Genomic DNA, 15,456 nt, shown 5'->3' on the forward strand with positions numbered 1-15,456 from the left:
AAGGGGTGGAACCTCCAGCTACTATAAAGAAGCTCCCAACACTGGGCCAGATGTCTTTCTATTAAAAATAAATATTTAGCAGCCATTTCTAATGCCACTTTGAATAAAGCCAATACCCTCCATTTCCCATAGGCCACATCTGCATTTACTTTAAATGTAAAGTACTATGATCCCACGTTAAAGAATCCTGGGAACTGTAGTTTGTTAAGTATGGTGAGAACTATAAGGAGAGCCCCTATTCCCTCACAGGGCTACAATTCTCAGAGTTCTCTTTGGGAATCGTAGCTCTGTGAAGGGGAATAGCAGTCTCCTAATAATTCTCGGCACCCTTAACAAACTACAGTTCTCAGTTCTTGAGGGAAACCATGATTGTGGTATTATAGTGCTTTAAACAGAGTGTAGATGGGGCCACAGAAGTGAGAATAAAATTAACTCTTTCCAAGACCTTCTTGCAAAGTGCTTTACGTAGACTGCCCTGACGTTGCTAGCTGTGCACTTTCTATTTTGAGGGAAAAGCATAACCCTGCTCAGTATTCTAGCGCAGGTACTCAAGCTGTGGAAAGAGCAGTCCTGCTTGGATTCCTAAAAAATGCTTTATTAGCAGAGTGCAGTAAGGTTCTTCCCTGAGTCAGATTCATGAAAGTAATTTAGAATGCAGTTTCTTCCATCTTCTAAGAGCTGGCTGAAATAACAATTCATTGTGTAGATGAATTAGTGCAGTCCATATGATCCTCCCAGCACAAAACAAAAATCTGCTGGTTTAAAAATCCTTGAAAGTACAAGGCAATGACAAATCAAAAGAGATCCTTTTCTGAGCAGTAGGGATTAGAAGCAAAGTTTCCTCGGTGTGGTTGACACACAGTTGTTTTTCCCTTGTTTTTCATTCATATTAAATAAGAATTGATATGTACATTTATTAAATCGCCATTGGAACACGTCAGAGGTGCTCACCTCTATTTACATGCATTGAGAAACTGACACTTTAGTGAATGGTATTTTAAAAATTGTATAGTGTTGCAATCCTGTAATTCCACATGTCGATTATAAAGATCTCGTTTTTCATATCCAGTAACCAGGAACTTCCCATTTCTTTTTTTTTCTGAACAACATTAAATTACATTTATGCAAGATACATGCATGTTGCTTCCTAATCCAATCGTCAACAAGTCTAATTATACTCACCATGTAACACATTAGATCCCAAGCATCAGCTTCTATGCCAGTGAATGAAGAGTTACATGTAATAATAATATACCTGAGTAAAGGTGCAGCACTAACTGCAACAACAGAAGTGTCAGGATTCAGGCCTGTTCAGACCTGCAGTCTCCTTGGAAGAGGAGCAGGTTTCCCTAGCAGATCTCCACACTCCCAGGGACCCAGAAGGGCTACGGAAGAGCCAGATATCCCTGTCCAAAACTAGAGGTCACTACACTAGCTGCCTGGATTCCTGGCTGGCTCTCAGACATCTCCCCTCAGGCCAAAGCAGATTAGGAGATGGCAAGCCAGGCAGGAGCTTCAGGGATGCTACAGTGCGTGGCTAGCTGTACATGAGGCTACTAGTGAGGAGGGGAAAGCCACAAGGCTGCTCGCATCAGACCAGAGCTAGGAAGGGGTGAAGCCTCCAGCTCTTACATAACCTCACAGTCTGAGCTAATTCACTGCTGAAGCAACCAGGGCTGTGGAGTCAGTACGCCAAACCTTCAACTCCGACTCCTCTATTTTTCTACTGTCCGACTTCAACTCCTTCATAAATGGCAAATGTATATTAACTAGTAATAACAAATTTACTGTAGTAAAATGGTAGCACAAGGCATTTCATCATCACCACCACGTGAATCATCAGGCTAGATTGATAGAACATAAAATATATTTATTTGATTAAAATTTCTGAACAAGAAACTTTCCTAAATTCCTATGAAAATTTTTATTTTGAAGCCGGAGTCAGTACATTTCTACCGACTCCGACTCCACCCAAAATTGCTTCCAACTCTGACTCCATGACTCCGACTCCACAGCCCTGGAAGCAACAGGTATAAATTCCAGTTTTTCTGAAATGGGGAAGTAGGCAGGAAGCTACAGTTAACAGCTGGCACTTGTGGACATCCAATGAAGCTCCTTCTGGGAAGAAGGGCGGGAAATAAATTGAAGTAATCATCATCATCATCATCATCATTTTAAAGAATTCAGGACAGAAAGTACTCACATAGCATGTAGCTAAACTGCGGAATGCACTCCCAAATGAGGGAGTAATGGCCACCAACTTGGATGGCTTTAAAAGAGGATTGATTAGACGAATTCACAGAGGATAAGGTGATCAATGGCTGCTAACACTGATGGATATGTTGTACCTCCACTGTAGAAGGCAATATGCTTCTGAATATCAGTTGCTGGACCTGCAGGAAGGGGGAGTGATATTGCACTCAGGTCCTGCTTTTTGGGCTTCCCAAGAAGGCATCTGGATGGCCACTGTGAGAACAGGATGCTGGACTAGATGGGCCACTAGCCTGATCCATCAAGCTCTTCTTATGTTTTTATGTAACATTGCTACAATCCTATTTATATTCACTCAGCTAGCAAAGGTGTCATGAGTCAGGACATATGTTCAATCTTTTCCTAATCGAAATCTAGAAACGACAGAAAATCAGCAGTTAAGGGCCAACTCTTATGAAGTCATTGACATGCTGAGAATGTGGCTTTGACCAGTTCTGTGCAGTTTGGTATATAACAAAATTACGTTGCAACTGCTTAGAGCTCAATGCGTTTACTTTTGGCAGTTCTGCATGGATTTGGACTCCAAGGGTAGAGAGTTTTAACCTAGCAATGAAAGTTTCTATTTTTCATTCTTAATAGATAAAATTAACCACCACCACCACTGCAATGGTCATAGATCAAATGCTGAAAATGAATTAAAATAATCCAGATGGGAATTCTTCATCCTTTTCAAAACCCCAGAATCATTAACCCAAGCATTCAGTGGGGGACCCATTTAATTTTTTTACCATTTTTTTGCATGGTGGTAGTTCTATTGCTGTAGCCGCGCAAGACCTTCTCTCAGTCCCACCAGTTAGGACAGTGAGGCTGGTGTGGACCAGAGAGAGGGCATTTTCGACTGTGGCCCCCACCCTCTGGAATTCCCTTCCTTTCGATCTTCGCCATGCCCCTTCCCTAATAGGTTTCCGCCGGGCCTTGAAAACCTGGCTGTTCAGGCAGGCCTACAGGACCTCTGGGGTGGTTTAGTTTTAATACTGATATTATTAATTATTATTATGATTTTTGTGGTTTTATCGTATTTATTGATGAAATTGTACGTCACCTAGAGTGGCCGTTGATTATTATTATTATTATTATTATTATTATTATTAAGTCAGGCTGTGACCCACTGGTAGGGCCTGACCTACTAGCTGATTATCTATACAGGCTCAAAGATGTCACAAAGACAGGACTGAAAAATAAGTGCTATGTAATATCACATGAAGGGCAGCTGGCTTAGTTGCCCATACAGTAATACCTCAGTTAAAAAAAGAGATGCGTTCCTGGACATTACTTCTTTAACAGAAGCTTTGGTACCAGAGGTAGGAATAACATGGAAAGGATAGGGATACGTTTCTACAACCGTTCACAGATGGTGGGGGCAGCTTCAACAGAGACTTTAAAGGGTGCCTACCAGGCTATTATTTTTTGTATCTGGGAGGTGTAACAGATTATGGCAAAGACAATCAAACTGAACAGAAGATGACAAAGACTAAGGGTCAAACTACCCTATTGCTTGTGGGTGGCTCCAAACTGATTTGAGATAGGTGGGGGATGGGCTTAAAACATTTCCCCAATTTAAACACCCAATTCAAGAGGCCAATTTAGGGGAAATTGTGCTGTGGGGAAAGGGTTAACCACCTCAAACTCCAATCCAATTCAGTAATAAGCAAAAAACCCTTGCGGTTTAAGAACGTACCTATAGCCAACAAATATTTCTATCAAACTTTAAAAAGCAGGGAAATTGAGCAGTTATAGTGAATGTACCAGGGGAGTAGGAGACCTGACCTCTTCTCTGAGATATTGTTCCGCCCTACAAATCTGTAAAAATGCAAACACCATTTGGGTTGGTCTTTCACAATCCAATCAACTTCCTGTGTAGTTTGGAAGAATTTGGTAATATGTGGCTCTGATCTTATGGTGAGTGGTGGCAACACTTGCCATCTCCAAAGATGGAGAATTACATTTTTATATGTCTATTGGTGTTCTTTTTACTTTGCTTCTTTCCTGTGCTATTACTGTTTCTACAGAGAATCTAACCTAGAAAATTATATTTCTTTCATTATTCATCATAGAAATCTCTGTCAAATTTATTTTTATGAATTTCAAAGCCTTTTTATTGGTCAATGTCATATGATGGTGAAGACAGCCTTTTGTGTTTCAAACTGGAGGTTATGTTCTATTTCTATTTTGGGCACATTAACAGTTGAATCTAAAACTGCAGTCTGATGTAAAATCAGACTGATTACAATATGTTGCTACTTCAGCAATGACTCTAGCTGTTGGAAAAAACAAACTTGGCCTGCCCAAGATGCATGTGTTCAGCCTGCTATGCTTAAACTACTGCACTTAAGGAAAAGTGGACATGATCAATTAAAAACATAGAGCACACCTAGAGATTTGGTAGAATATATTTCACCTCCCACTGATTTATCGTGTGCAAACTGAGACACTCCTCATGTCCATTGAAACTATTCTGCAGAACAGTCAGTGCCATTAATTCACAATTGTTTTTGGTGCTTTTTTTAGCATGTTGCAAAATGTTGCTGTAGTTCACATATTCACAGAGACAGAAGCAAAAGAGAATGATTTACTATAGGAAACTTCATTAAAATTGCAAAGTAAATCAAACATATTTACAGTAACTATCTGAACTATATCAACTGTTTTAATATTGTTGCTTCCTTCTGCTAAAACAAGATCAGCACAGCACATGTCTTGTTTCTCTTATTTGGGCTGATTGCAGGTGTTGTCACCACTCCCCAAAAGCTCAGAGGCACGTTACTAAATTCTTCCAAGCTACACAGCAAGTGGATTGGACTGTGAAAGACCAACCCAAATGGTGTTTGCAGTTTGACAAATTTGTAGAGTAGTACAATATCTCAGAGAGGAGGTCAGGTGTTCCTGCTCCCCTGGTGTGTTCACTATAGCTGCTCAATTTCCCTGCTTTTTAAAGTTTGATAGAAATATTTGTTGGCTATAGGTAGGTTCTTAAACGGCATGGTTTTTTGCTTATTAGTGAATTTCTCTGCTTTTTAATCTGGGAGGTAAGAAATGGGATCCTGTGCAACTTTGCTGAGAATGGATTGATCATTTGCATGCTTATTGAGTTCAGTGGGATTTACTCCTGTGCAATCATGCTTACTATAGCTAAAACTGACCATGGGGAGGGAGGCCTGAAGTGGGCAGGGGAGGAGGAAGAAGAGAGGAGGAGAGGAAGAAGAGGGGAGGAGAGGAAGAAGGGAGGAGGAAGGCAGAGGAGAAGAGAAGGAGGAGAAAGGCAGGTCTGATCATTTGCATACTTACTGAGTTCTGCTCCCATGAAATCATGGTTAGGATAGGTAAAACTGACCATGGAGTAAGAGAAGGGGAGGGGAGAGTAGAGGGAAGGAGGAAGGGGGGGGAAGGGGAGCAGAAGGAAGGAGAGGGGGAAGGAGGGGATTGGAAGGGGAGGGGAGAAGGAAGGGCAAGGGAGGGGGCAAAAGGGAGGTGATGGGAGGGAGGAGGAGGGAAGGGCAGGGTTGATCATCTGCATGCTTATTGAGTTCATTGGGATTTACTCCCGTGCAATCATGCTTAGGATAGGTAAAACTGACCTGGAGGAGGAGCAGAGAGGGGAGGAGGAGGGCAGGAAGAGGAGGGAGGGAGGAAGGGGGAGAGGAGGAGATTGAATGGGTGGGTACTGGGCAGAGGGGAAGCCCCTTTGCATTCCAAAAGGAAAACATTGTGAACAGTATCATTCTTTGTCAGGGTTTCCCCCATCTTCTTATTCTACAGCAGGCACATGTAGCCTCTCACCCAATTTTAAACCAAAGCTGTCCCTGGCCACATCCACACCAAACCTTTATTTCACTTTACACAGTCATGGTTTCTCCCAAAGAATCCTGGGAAGTGTAGTTAGTGAAGGATGCTGACAGTTGCTAGGAGATGCCCTGTTCCCCTCACAGACCTTCAATCAGATTGGCTGACTGTTAAATCACTCTGGCCACTGGAGCTTTGTCAGCTGAATAGGAGTCTCCTCTCAGTACCCTTCACAAACTACATTTCCCAGGATTCTTTGGGGGAAGCCATGACTGTCAAAAGTGAAATAAAGGTCTGGCATGGGTGTGGCACCCTGATTAGGCAAGCCAAGCAGCTGTGAGTCTGGCTTTTAGAACACTGACAGTTGGTTCTTACTAAGCATGCCCAACATTATCATTCAGTTCAATCCTAAATTTCTTAAATTAATTAAAAATCAGCCAGGCATTTTTTTAAACTTCTAAACTGCAGAAAATGAAGGTAAGAGTATGGGGCAAGGTCAGTAACAGGATTACAGGTACTCTGTGAACATGGCTGATTTGTAATTAATTTCAACAACTTATGAGTACTCTGACAGAAAAAAGTCCAAAAGGGATCTGGGTTTTTCCCGTCTCTTTTTACACTTTGAATTCTCAATTCTCTCTGACTGTTTTGTGTATCGCCATTAAAATTTAGAGGGTTGTTAAGCAAGCGTTTCTGAGTTCAAGACTATGTTTTGTAAGGTTTTGTTTTGAAATGAGCTTATGGGAAGCATCAGAATGGCATGGGGGTATTTTCAATTTAACATTGTGGAATGCGAAAAATCCATGCTGATTATAGTATACACCCACTCTCATGGCTGTATAATTTACACCCTCCCCTCCATGACAGCGTTTTAGTAAAAATAATAACGCTAAGGGATCTGACTGTGTATTTTGCAGGTGACATGCATTCTGTTAAGAGTAACAGAAGTAGTGAATTTACACTAATAGAGGGGAATACATCAAAATGTCAAATAATATGTGGGCTTGAGACCATGGAAAAAAGGGGTGACTCAAGGAGCAGCAATTAAGTACACAACACTGACCGATACATACACAGAACAAAGCAGAAGTCAGAGCTACAGAAAAGCAAATTATATTAAATAAAGATGCAAGAATTAATATAGAATAATGAGGGTGTGGTATTCTGCATTTAAAAATATATAAAACGATGCACTGAGACAAAGCATACTATGCACAAAGAAAATCTGTATTCTATTACCTGCATAAATTATACAAATGGCCTAATTTACCAATTTTTTCCCTATTCTGCATAATTTGTTCTAGTCATGGAGAAGGGTGAGGGGACTATTCCAACCATTAGAAATCTCGTTCAACCACTCTTGAGATATCAGCAGGCATTTACATATGTTCAAGTCTATCTTCTCAGTTATAAGGGGTAGAAATTTGCATTCAAAAGAACATAAAGGAAAGCAAGCCAAGATTCTTAAGAAGCTGGATTCTGTCTTTCCTGGCATAATTAAATTCTGTCTTCCTGTGGAATCGTGGCATATAAACAAAGTCCCATCTCAGAGGAGACTATCAGAACTATATGCTGTTCAGTCTTTTGAAAATCCATCTAACATTATGAGTAATGAGTACCTTAAAACAGGCTATGAAGCATACATATTGGTCAAACTTTTTTTGAATGCAATTTCAACAAAGACTATTGAATACATTTTCCCCCATGTTGTTATCCTCACTTTCCGTATTCTTTCATGGCTTCTGTTCTGTGTGCCTGCTCCTCATTCATCAGTTTTTGCATACCCTTATGGTTGCTGGGTAAACCTTCCTTTAATAAGTGTATTGACTGTTGCTTCTGGTGTTCCACTTAGCTACTGTGCTCCTTACGGAGCAGGTGAGGCTGCAGTGCCCCAGCAAGACCCACAGCAAAGACCTGGGGTGGACCCTCTTTAGGGAAGGGCCATAACTCAGCGGTAGAGCACCTGTTTTGTATGCAGAAGATCCCAGGTTCAATCTTCAGGAGGGGCTGGGAATGTCCCTCTCCTGAAACCCTGGATAGATGCAGTCAGTCTGAGCTAGATGGGCCAATAGTCTGATTCAGTATAAGACGACTTCCTATGATCCTGTGTTCAAAGAAACAATACAAAATCTACCGGTTCCAGGCAGCAGTCATGGTTTTCCCACACAACACCTTGGAAGCTGAGTCAATTTGCAGGGCACTGTGTTAAAAAAAACCCACGGTCACTGCAGGGAGCTGCCAGCACCATCAAGGCAAGCCCCCTCCAAAGCCCCGGAATCCTGGCAGAGGAAGGGCAACCTACCATCACAGCAAATAGCTTCTACCAGAGGATCCCTCAACACTGGCCGGCCCTGCTGCTTGCTAACAGTCAGAAATTACTGACTGACAAGAAAGCAGTTGGGGAAAACAAAGCAGTTGGCTGTTTGAATCTGGACACACACAGAGCTTAGAGCTGCAAGTTTAGCTGGCCAGGGGACAGTCAAAACGACCGCATGCATCTACAGTTACTCTCTGGTAATCTAGTGTAGAATCAGTAGTTTCACAGGCAGCTATAGGTGCCTATTTGCCTCATGATGTTCTGTCTGCATATTTCTTTTTTAAAAATAGTACCAAAGCACTGTGATCTCTCCCATGCTCTCTCATTGAAAGGAAACTAAAGCCTCTAGTGCTACCCCTAGGTTTTGCATCACTCAGGGGAGTGGCTAATCCATTCCTCCCCATGTGCAATGAGTCTGCAGATCATGGATCAGTAGCTAATACTGCTAAGAGCATCATTAACTTCCAAGTGGTTTTCTGCAGGCAAATCCATGGATTTCTGTATTATTCAGTGTCCTGATACACGCCAGGGCACAACAGAAACCTAAGAGCTTATTGATTCCTTTATAGCAGTGAGATTAACTCATTTCGGAGGAACCAATTTTTTGGACAATTGATTCTTTGGTGGTTATGAGCATGGGTGGGAAATTCTAAACTGGGCTTTTGGAAGTAGCAACCTGGTACTTTCTAAAAATAGAAGCTAAATCCATACACACTTATATTTGTTTAAAACACACACACAGAGTTTTATCAATGCATCTCCCAGTGTATGTGATAGGACAAGTTTTTTCTTCCTCTTCATACTACTAGAACTTGGGGCCACTCAATGAAGCTGAATGTCAGAAAGTTCAGGGGAGACAAAAGAAAATACTTCTTCCAGTGCATAGTTCAACTATGGAAGTCATTATCACATGATGCAGTGATGGCCCCCAACTTGGATCCTCTTTAAAAGAGGATTATACACATCCGTGGAGGATGAGGCTATCAATAGCTACTAGCCATGATGGCTGTGTACTTCCTCCAGTATCAAAGGCAGTAGGCCTTTAAACACCAGTTACTGAGAATCGTAGTTGGAAGAGTGCTCTTGCACTCAGATCCTGCTCTTGGGCTTTCCATAGGCATCTGGTTGGCCACTATGAGAACAGGACGCTGGACTATCACGGGCCTTTGGCCTAATCCATATGTTCTTATGATAGCTCATGTTCTTATGATAGTTCAGCACACAGGAAGTCTAGATGTGTTTGCTAGCTTTGCCCTTTCAACTTGAGCCTTCGAGTACTTTTAATCACCATCCTCTCCATTTCCCTCCAGTTCACACTTGTATGCCGCTGCTAATGTTATCTCTGCAGAAGAGGGATTTGTCACCAGGTTTGGGGAAACCCCAAGATTTGCAAATGTAGGGTGAAAAACCTGTGGGGGAGACTCCAAAACAGCACAATGAGATCTGAGCATGTTCAGCTGGCACAGAATCCTGACTGTTGGGGGACAAAATGGGAAACTGGAAGGAGGGGAGAATGCAATGGAGTGTCTGGAACCCTGAGCCTACAAGCTCCCCACTTGTCTGTTCTATTAGGTAGCTCACATAGGCAGAGATGGGTGAACCTGTCAATTTCTGTTTTTCCAATCTTAAATTCAACTCCCCACATTTCTAGTTAGTGATTTTATCTTAGTCCTCCTAATATACACATATTATATGCAATATATACATTTTTGCTAAGCTTATTTTCCCTACTATTTACATCTTGCTTAATACCATGCATTTTGCATGTTATTTTCAGAAATATATGCACATTTAAGCACAATTCACCTTATTACATGCATTTTTGTACACATGTCTTGGCTGGAGAACTGCATTGCAAAATTTGGAGAAGTGTGTATTTAGAAGGATGGCTGTGTTGCAGCTCAAATAGTGTTTTACAAAGCAAAGATTAAGTAGATTTGCCTTTCAATGTGAACTGAATTGAATTTCTCCCATCCCTACATACATGGTGTCCTACCGAATAAATAACGAGGTTACATGATTTTAATCTGCAGAGTTAAAAAAGCATTAAACAAGAAACAAAGCAAGAATCCAGAGAGAAAATGGGAGAAAATCTTATTAACTAAGAACAAATTAGCATGACATACTGAATTTAATTCAAGCATTGTTTCCCCCCCTTTCAAAAGTAGTTTTTTTAAAGCAACATTTAATTTCATTTCCCATTTAACATGCTCTGCAAAATGTCATACAAAACAAGTAAGAAAAAATGCTTGGGAAATTTTAATCAACTCCCTGCTTCTGAACTTCTGATTTCACTGCATGTAATCTGCAGAGGTTGCTTTTAACTCATGGTGATACAACAACGAAGAACAGAGAATTTCTGCAAGCTGAAAAAAACAAATTTAACCAAGAATTGGAGTAGGAAACAGTGATTAAAAAGAAATATTTAAAAAAGCTTCCATGTTTTATGCTCACTGACAATGGAAACTTTAAAACACAAGTTTTAATGGCAGAGACTCTCATTGCTTTTATAAGAATTTATATTAGGTTGAAATTGCCTGGACATGTGCTATAAATCATAGACAATAACTGAAGATGACAGAGATTTCTGGGAAGCAGGGGGAAGGAGAACAATGATAAAAGAGAACAAGAGATCCAATTTTATTCTACCAGACAAGAAATCATAAACTGTCAGTCTTTTGTTTTATTTTTTACTTCTGATCATGGCTGGATTTGTTCCTATAAAAGGCTCCTTATTTACATTCCTTAAAGCTTCACTCCCACATATAACTGATAAACCAAGACAGTATCAATTTTCTTGCTGTATTACAATCTTCCTGTTTATATTGTTACTTCTTAAAATCATCATTCAACCTTTACCCTATTGTTTTTTGGGGGGAGGGGGATCTACAAAATCCACGTTATTTCATGTGAAATTTCTCCCTAGTATCTCTTTTTAATGCCAGTATAAACACTGAATTACCGTGCCATGAACGAAGAAGAATCTCTTATATGAACTACCAAGTGAGGATCATCACAGTTCTCTACATTATTCTAACTCTGTCTCCCTAATTCCAGTGAAAAGAGGAGAATATCATCAGAGCAGTACAGTTGCAGACAGTGTGGTGGCGTACCGCCACCCACCTGACCTCCACTCCTGACAGCTGAGTTGCTGCTGCTTACTGGGAAGGAGAGGGGGAGGACCAACGTGGCAGGGAGGTCTGCACTTTGCAAACATACTGGTGGAATCAATTCCATCAATCCTGCCATGTGTTTGCACAGCACCAACCTCCCCACCACCTCTCGCCTCCTGATAAGCAGCAGCGACTCAACTGTTGGGAGGCCAGTGAGCACCGCAGCCACATCACACCATCTGCTCCGGGGGCAGTGGACAGCTCAGTAGGGGGAGTTCACGATGAGACTTTCTCTGATCTGTTGCCTAGGGCCACCTTAGATCCTGGACCTGACCTTACCAATGGGCCCAACATCTCCGCCATACGCTGAGCACTCCTAATTTATAACCTTCCAGTCCTTCAGAGAGTTTTGAGGGATTGCTCTCACCGCAAAAGGAAAGACAGCTTCTATGCACAAGGAGAAGAATCTCCTGACAAATTGATTAGAAGCTAAAGGAAGGGCTTCAATTTATTTGTGGAAACAAACCAATAAAACAAACGTCTTGATCATCTAGCAGATATTTTTCCCACCCCAATGAAAGCAAACTTTTAGCCTCAACAAGGCTGTCTTTCCACTCTCTGTATCTCTCATAAAATAAAATGTAAATTGATGCAGTGCTGCTTCATTCCCTATATTTATCCCCCATGGGGGATAAATATAAACATTCGCCAATATAAACGTTTGCACTAGAGGAGGATAACTAACCAACAGAGGGGGCAAGTGTGCTTTTGGAATACACATCATCCTGTTTGCATGTGATTTATTTACAGCACAACCCTATGCATGTCAACTCAGAAGACAGGCCCACTGAGTGCCAGGTAAGTGTGTATAGAGTTGCAGCCTTTGTTATATTTACAGAGACAGTGTGGTGCAGCAGTTAGGGCATGGGTGGCTAACCTGTGGTCCTCCAGCTGTTGTTGGTGTAAAACTCCCATCAGCCCTTACTTTTGGCCTTGCTGGTCGGGAGCTGGAGATGATGGGAGCTGGAGCCCAACAATATCTGAAGCATCACAGGTTAGCCACCCCTGGGTCAAAGTGTCATACTAGGACTGGGAAGCCCCGGGCTCAAATCCCCACTTGAAGCTCACTGGATAACCTGGGCTAGTCACCAACATTCAGCCTGACCTACCTCACAGTCTTGCTGTGAAGATAAAACGCGGGGGGACACCATGTACTCTGCCCTGAGGAGGAAAGGTGGAACAAAAAGGTAACGAATATTTTAATAAAACTTGCATCTGTCTTTCCTCCAAGGTCCTCAGGGTGGAATATATGGGATCGCCCCATTTTCACCTCACAACATCAATTGTGACAACAGGCAGGGCTTGGAGACAGAGGTTCAGGGTCCCACTCAGCAGATATTTATTGTTGTTGTTTATTATTATTATTGTTGTTGTTGTTAATAATAATAATAATAATAATTAGTTTGTTATCTGAAGGTCTCCAACCAACTTACAATAATGTTAAAAACAAAAATAAATATATCATGCTATATTATTATTATTATTATTATTATTATTATTAATAATAATAATAATAATAATAATAATAATAATAATAATAATAATAATAATAATAAATTTATTTATATACCACATTTTCCACAAATACACATGTGCTCAAAGCGGTTCACACAAACAGGCCAAATGCTGTAGCACAACAACACATAATAAAAAGTATAATCACTACAACATTAAGAAAAAATATACATCAAAGTATAAATGAGCATAAAGCTCAACAACAAAGCCAAGACAAAAATATTTAAAAACTAACCCCCAAGCCGATAGAAAAATCTCTTCCATTCCCCTGACCCCCATAGCTCAACCCAAAGGGCCAGAAAGTCTTCTGAAAGGAACTGTGTTTGAAGGCTTCCAGGGCTGGAGGGTAGGGCAAGGCAGGTGGAAATAGCCTCCCCTGATGACAAGAGACTCTCTCCCCTCAATAAACAAACAATAACAAACCAACTATAAAAACAAACAATAAAACAACATTCCCAGCAGGCACCAGGTGGACCTCACTGGGGAGCGTCCTTCACAGATGGGGAGCCACAACAGAAAAGAGCACCCCAGCCAGAGTTCAACCTTCTTTTCCATTTTGCCACTCTGGCTCTCTGTTGCACTGGGACAGCCACCGTGTTTTGAAGGAGATTGCATGCTAAGTATATATGATCTATCCTGCAACTCTTTCTGAGTTAAAAATAAGTAAGCAATATTCCTTGGGAGGGAGAAATATAGCAATTTGCATTTCTAACATACACCAGTTTATCATCATCATCACGCACCATCTATGTGCACAGAGTTTTACAGCTAAGGGGTATGATCAGTCCCTATCCCAAAGGGCTTACATTCTAAAGCAGGAATACTGAACACAACAGAGGACAGTGGGGAGAGAAGGGAGGGATGAGAAGAATATGTGATTATTTCAGTCACACACAATAATGAATCTTCAGTTTGGTTAAAATAAGGCAGCCTTCCCCAATCTGAAACCCTCCATATGTTGTGGGACTCCAACTCCCATCAGCCCCAGCCAGCATGGCCAATGGGAACTGTAGTCCAAAAGATCTGGAGGACACCAGATTGGGAGGAGGCTGCAAAAAGGTATAAGACTAATGGGATGACCCAAAGGACACTGCAGTTCCTCAATCAACTTTGTCCAAAGAGAAAATTATGAATTAATATATGCAAAAACTCTTCCAGGCTGGACAAAGTGTCCTAGAGCCAGAGGGCTAAGCTAAAGACTCTCAGTTATAATGAATAGAAATGGTAGAACAGAACGCACCACCCTTAAGAATTGTAATGAGATGCTTTCCTACTGACTTCAGGCACCAAGAACTAAATAAATCTACCGCTATTAGAACAATGAAAAAAATTCTATAATTTGATTTATAGAAGCCGAGTTGTATACCAAGTAGGTGATTAGTCTGCAGTATTGACTTGCCATTTAATTAAAAAGCAATCCCAAGCTGTTTGAATTTTTCTTTTCTGTCTGAAAGGACAAGCAAAGGACTAACTACTCAGAGTTTTTTGTCTCCTAGCTATTGGCATAGTTGTCTTTATGGGTTCTCTCATGGCTCCTTCTTAGTGAAAAAGAAAGTCTGGAAAAGTCTTCAGCCTGGAGATCTGGAACATTCAAAGGAAATTTACTATTTGCCTTACTTGACATGCAGTTCAATTTTTCCCAACCAGATTCTGAAGACTAAAATGCTGTACAGAGACCAGGGACTATGGAAATACCAGGTGTCAGAGCATGCAGGAAAATATTCTTTTAAGCAAAGATTTTTCCATTTCTCCTTCCGATGAATTCAAATCATTTGAGAAAGATGCATGTGTGGCCAAAGAAAAGCAATGCAGTAACATTGCCAATATGTTGCATTGAAATCTGATGGGCTATGCCCTATGACGCTATCTGTATCCTAGTAAGAAGATTGTTGATGGCGACAGGCCATCACCAGCACATAGGTCTGGTTTAAAAGCTTGCACTGGCAGCCCATACACTACTGGCTGGGCCAGATTCAAGGTTCTTGTACTTATTTACAAGGCCCTTAGCAACCTGAGTCCAAGATATCTTACGGACCACCTGATTTCTTATATCCCTGCCTGATCACGAAGGTCTTTGGGCAAGTCACTGTTAGTGATCTCCCATGGCTTGGATGCTTTGGCTCATATCCACTAGGAGCTGTGTGTTCAGTACTGTGGGTCCAATTTTGTGGAACTCCCTTGAAACTGAGGTCAGACAGCCCCCTCCTCTGTTGAACTTCCACCACCTACTTAAAAAATGGAAATGGGCTGCCTTCAAGTCGATCCCAATTTATGGCAACCCTATGAATAGGGTTTTCATGGTAAACAGTATTCAGAGGTGGTTTACCATTGCCTTCCTCTGAGGCTGAGAGGCAGTGACTGGCCCAAGGTCACCCAGTGAGTGTCATGGCTGTGTGGGGA

General features: G+C 41.3%; 1 protein-coding gene across 6 annotated transcripts in view; it reads right to left on the minus strand.

Annotated features, from left to right (window-relative positions):
- The window catches only part of PPM1L (protein phosphatase, Mg2+/Mn2+ dependent 1L), a 260,464-nt gene that overhangs the window by 108,645 nt on the left and 136,363 nt on the right, over positions 1-15,456 (minus strand). The window contains exon 1 of one of the 6 annotated variants that reach the window (XM_061637209.1): positions 1,183-1,227. The exons of the other annotated variants lie outside the window; for them this stretch is intronic. Coding sequence (XP_061493193.1) covers positions 1,183-1,194 — 12 coding nt within the window. The 5' untranslated portion in view covers positions 1,195-1,227. Of the gene's footprint in view, positions 1-1,182; positions 1,228-15,456 lie in introns of those variants that run through there. 6 annotated transcript variants of the gene reach the window in all.

Source organism: Rhineura floridana, chromosome 7 (assembly GCF_030035675.1).
Source record: "Rhineura floridana isolate rRhiFlo1 chromosome 7, rRhiFlo1.hap2, whole genome shotgun sequence".
NCBI lineage: Eukaryota > Metazoa > Chordata > Lepidosauria > Squamata > Rhineuridae > Rhineura > Rhineura floridana.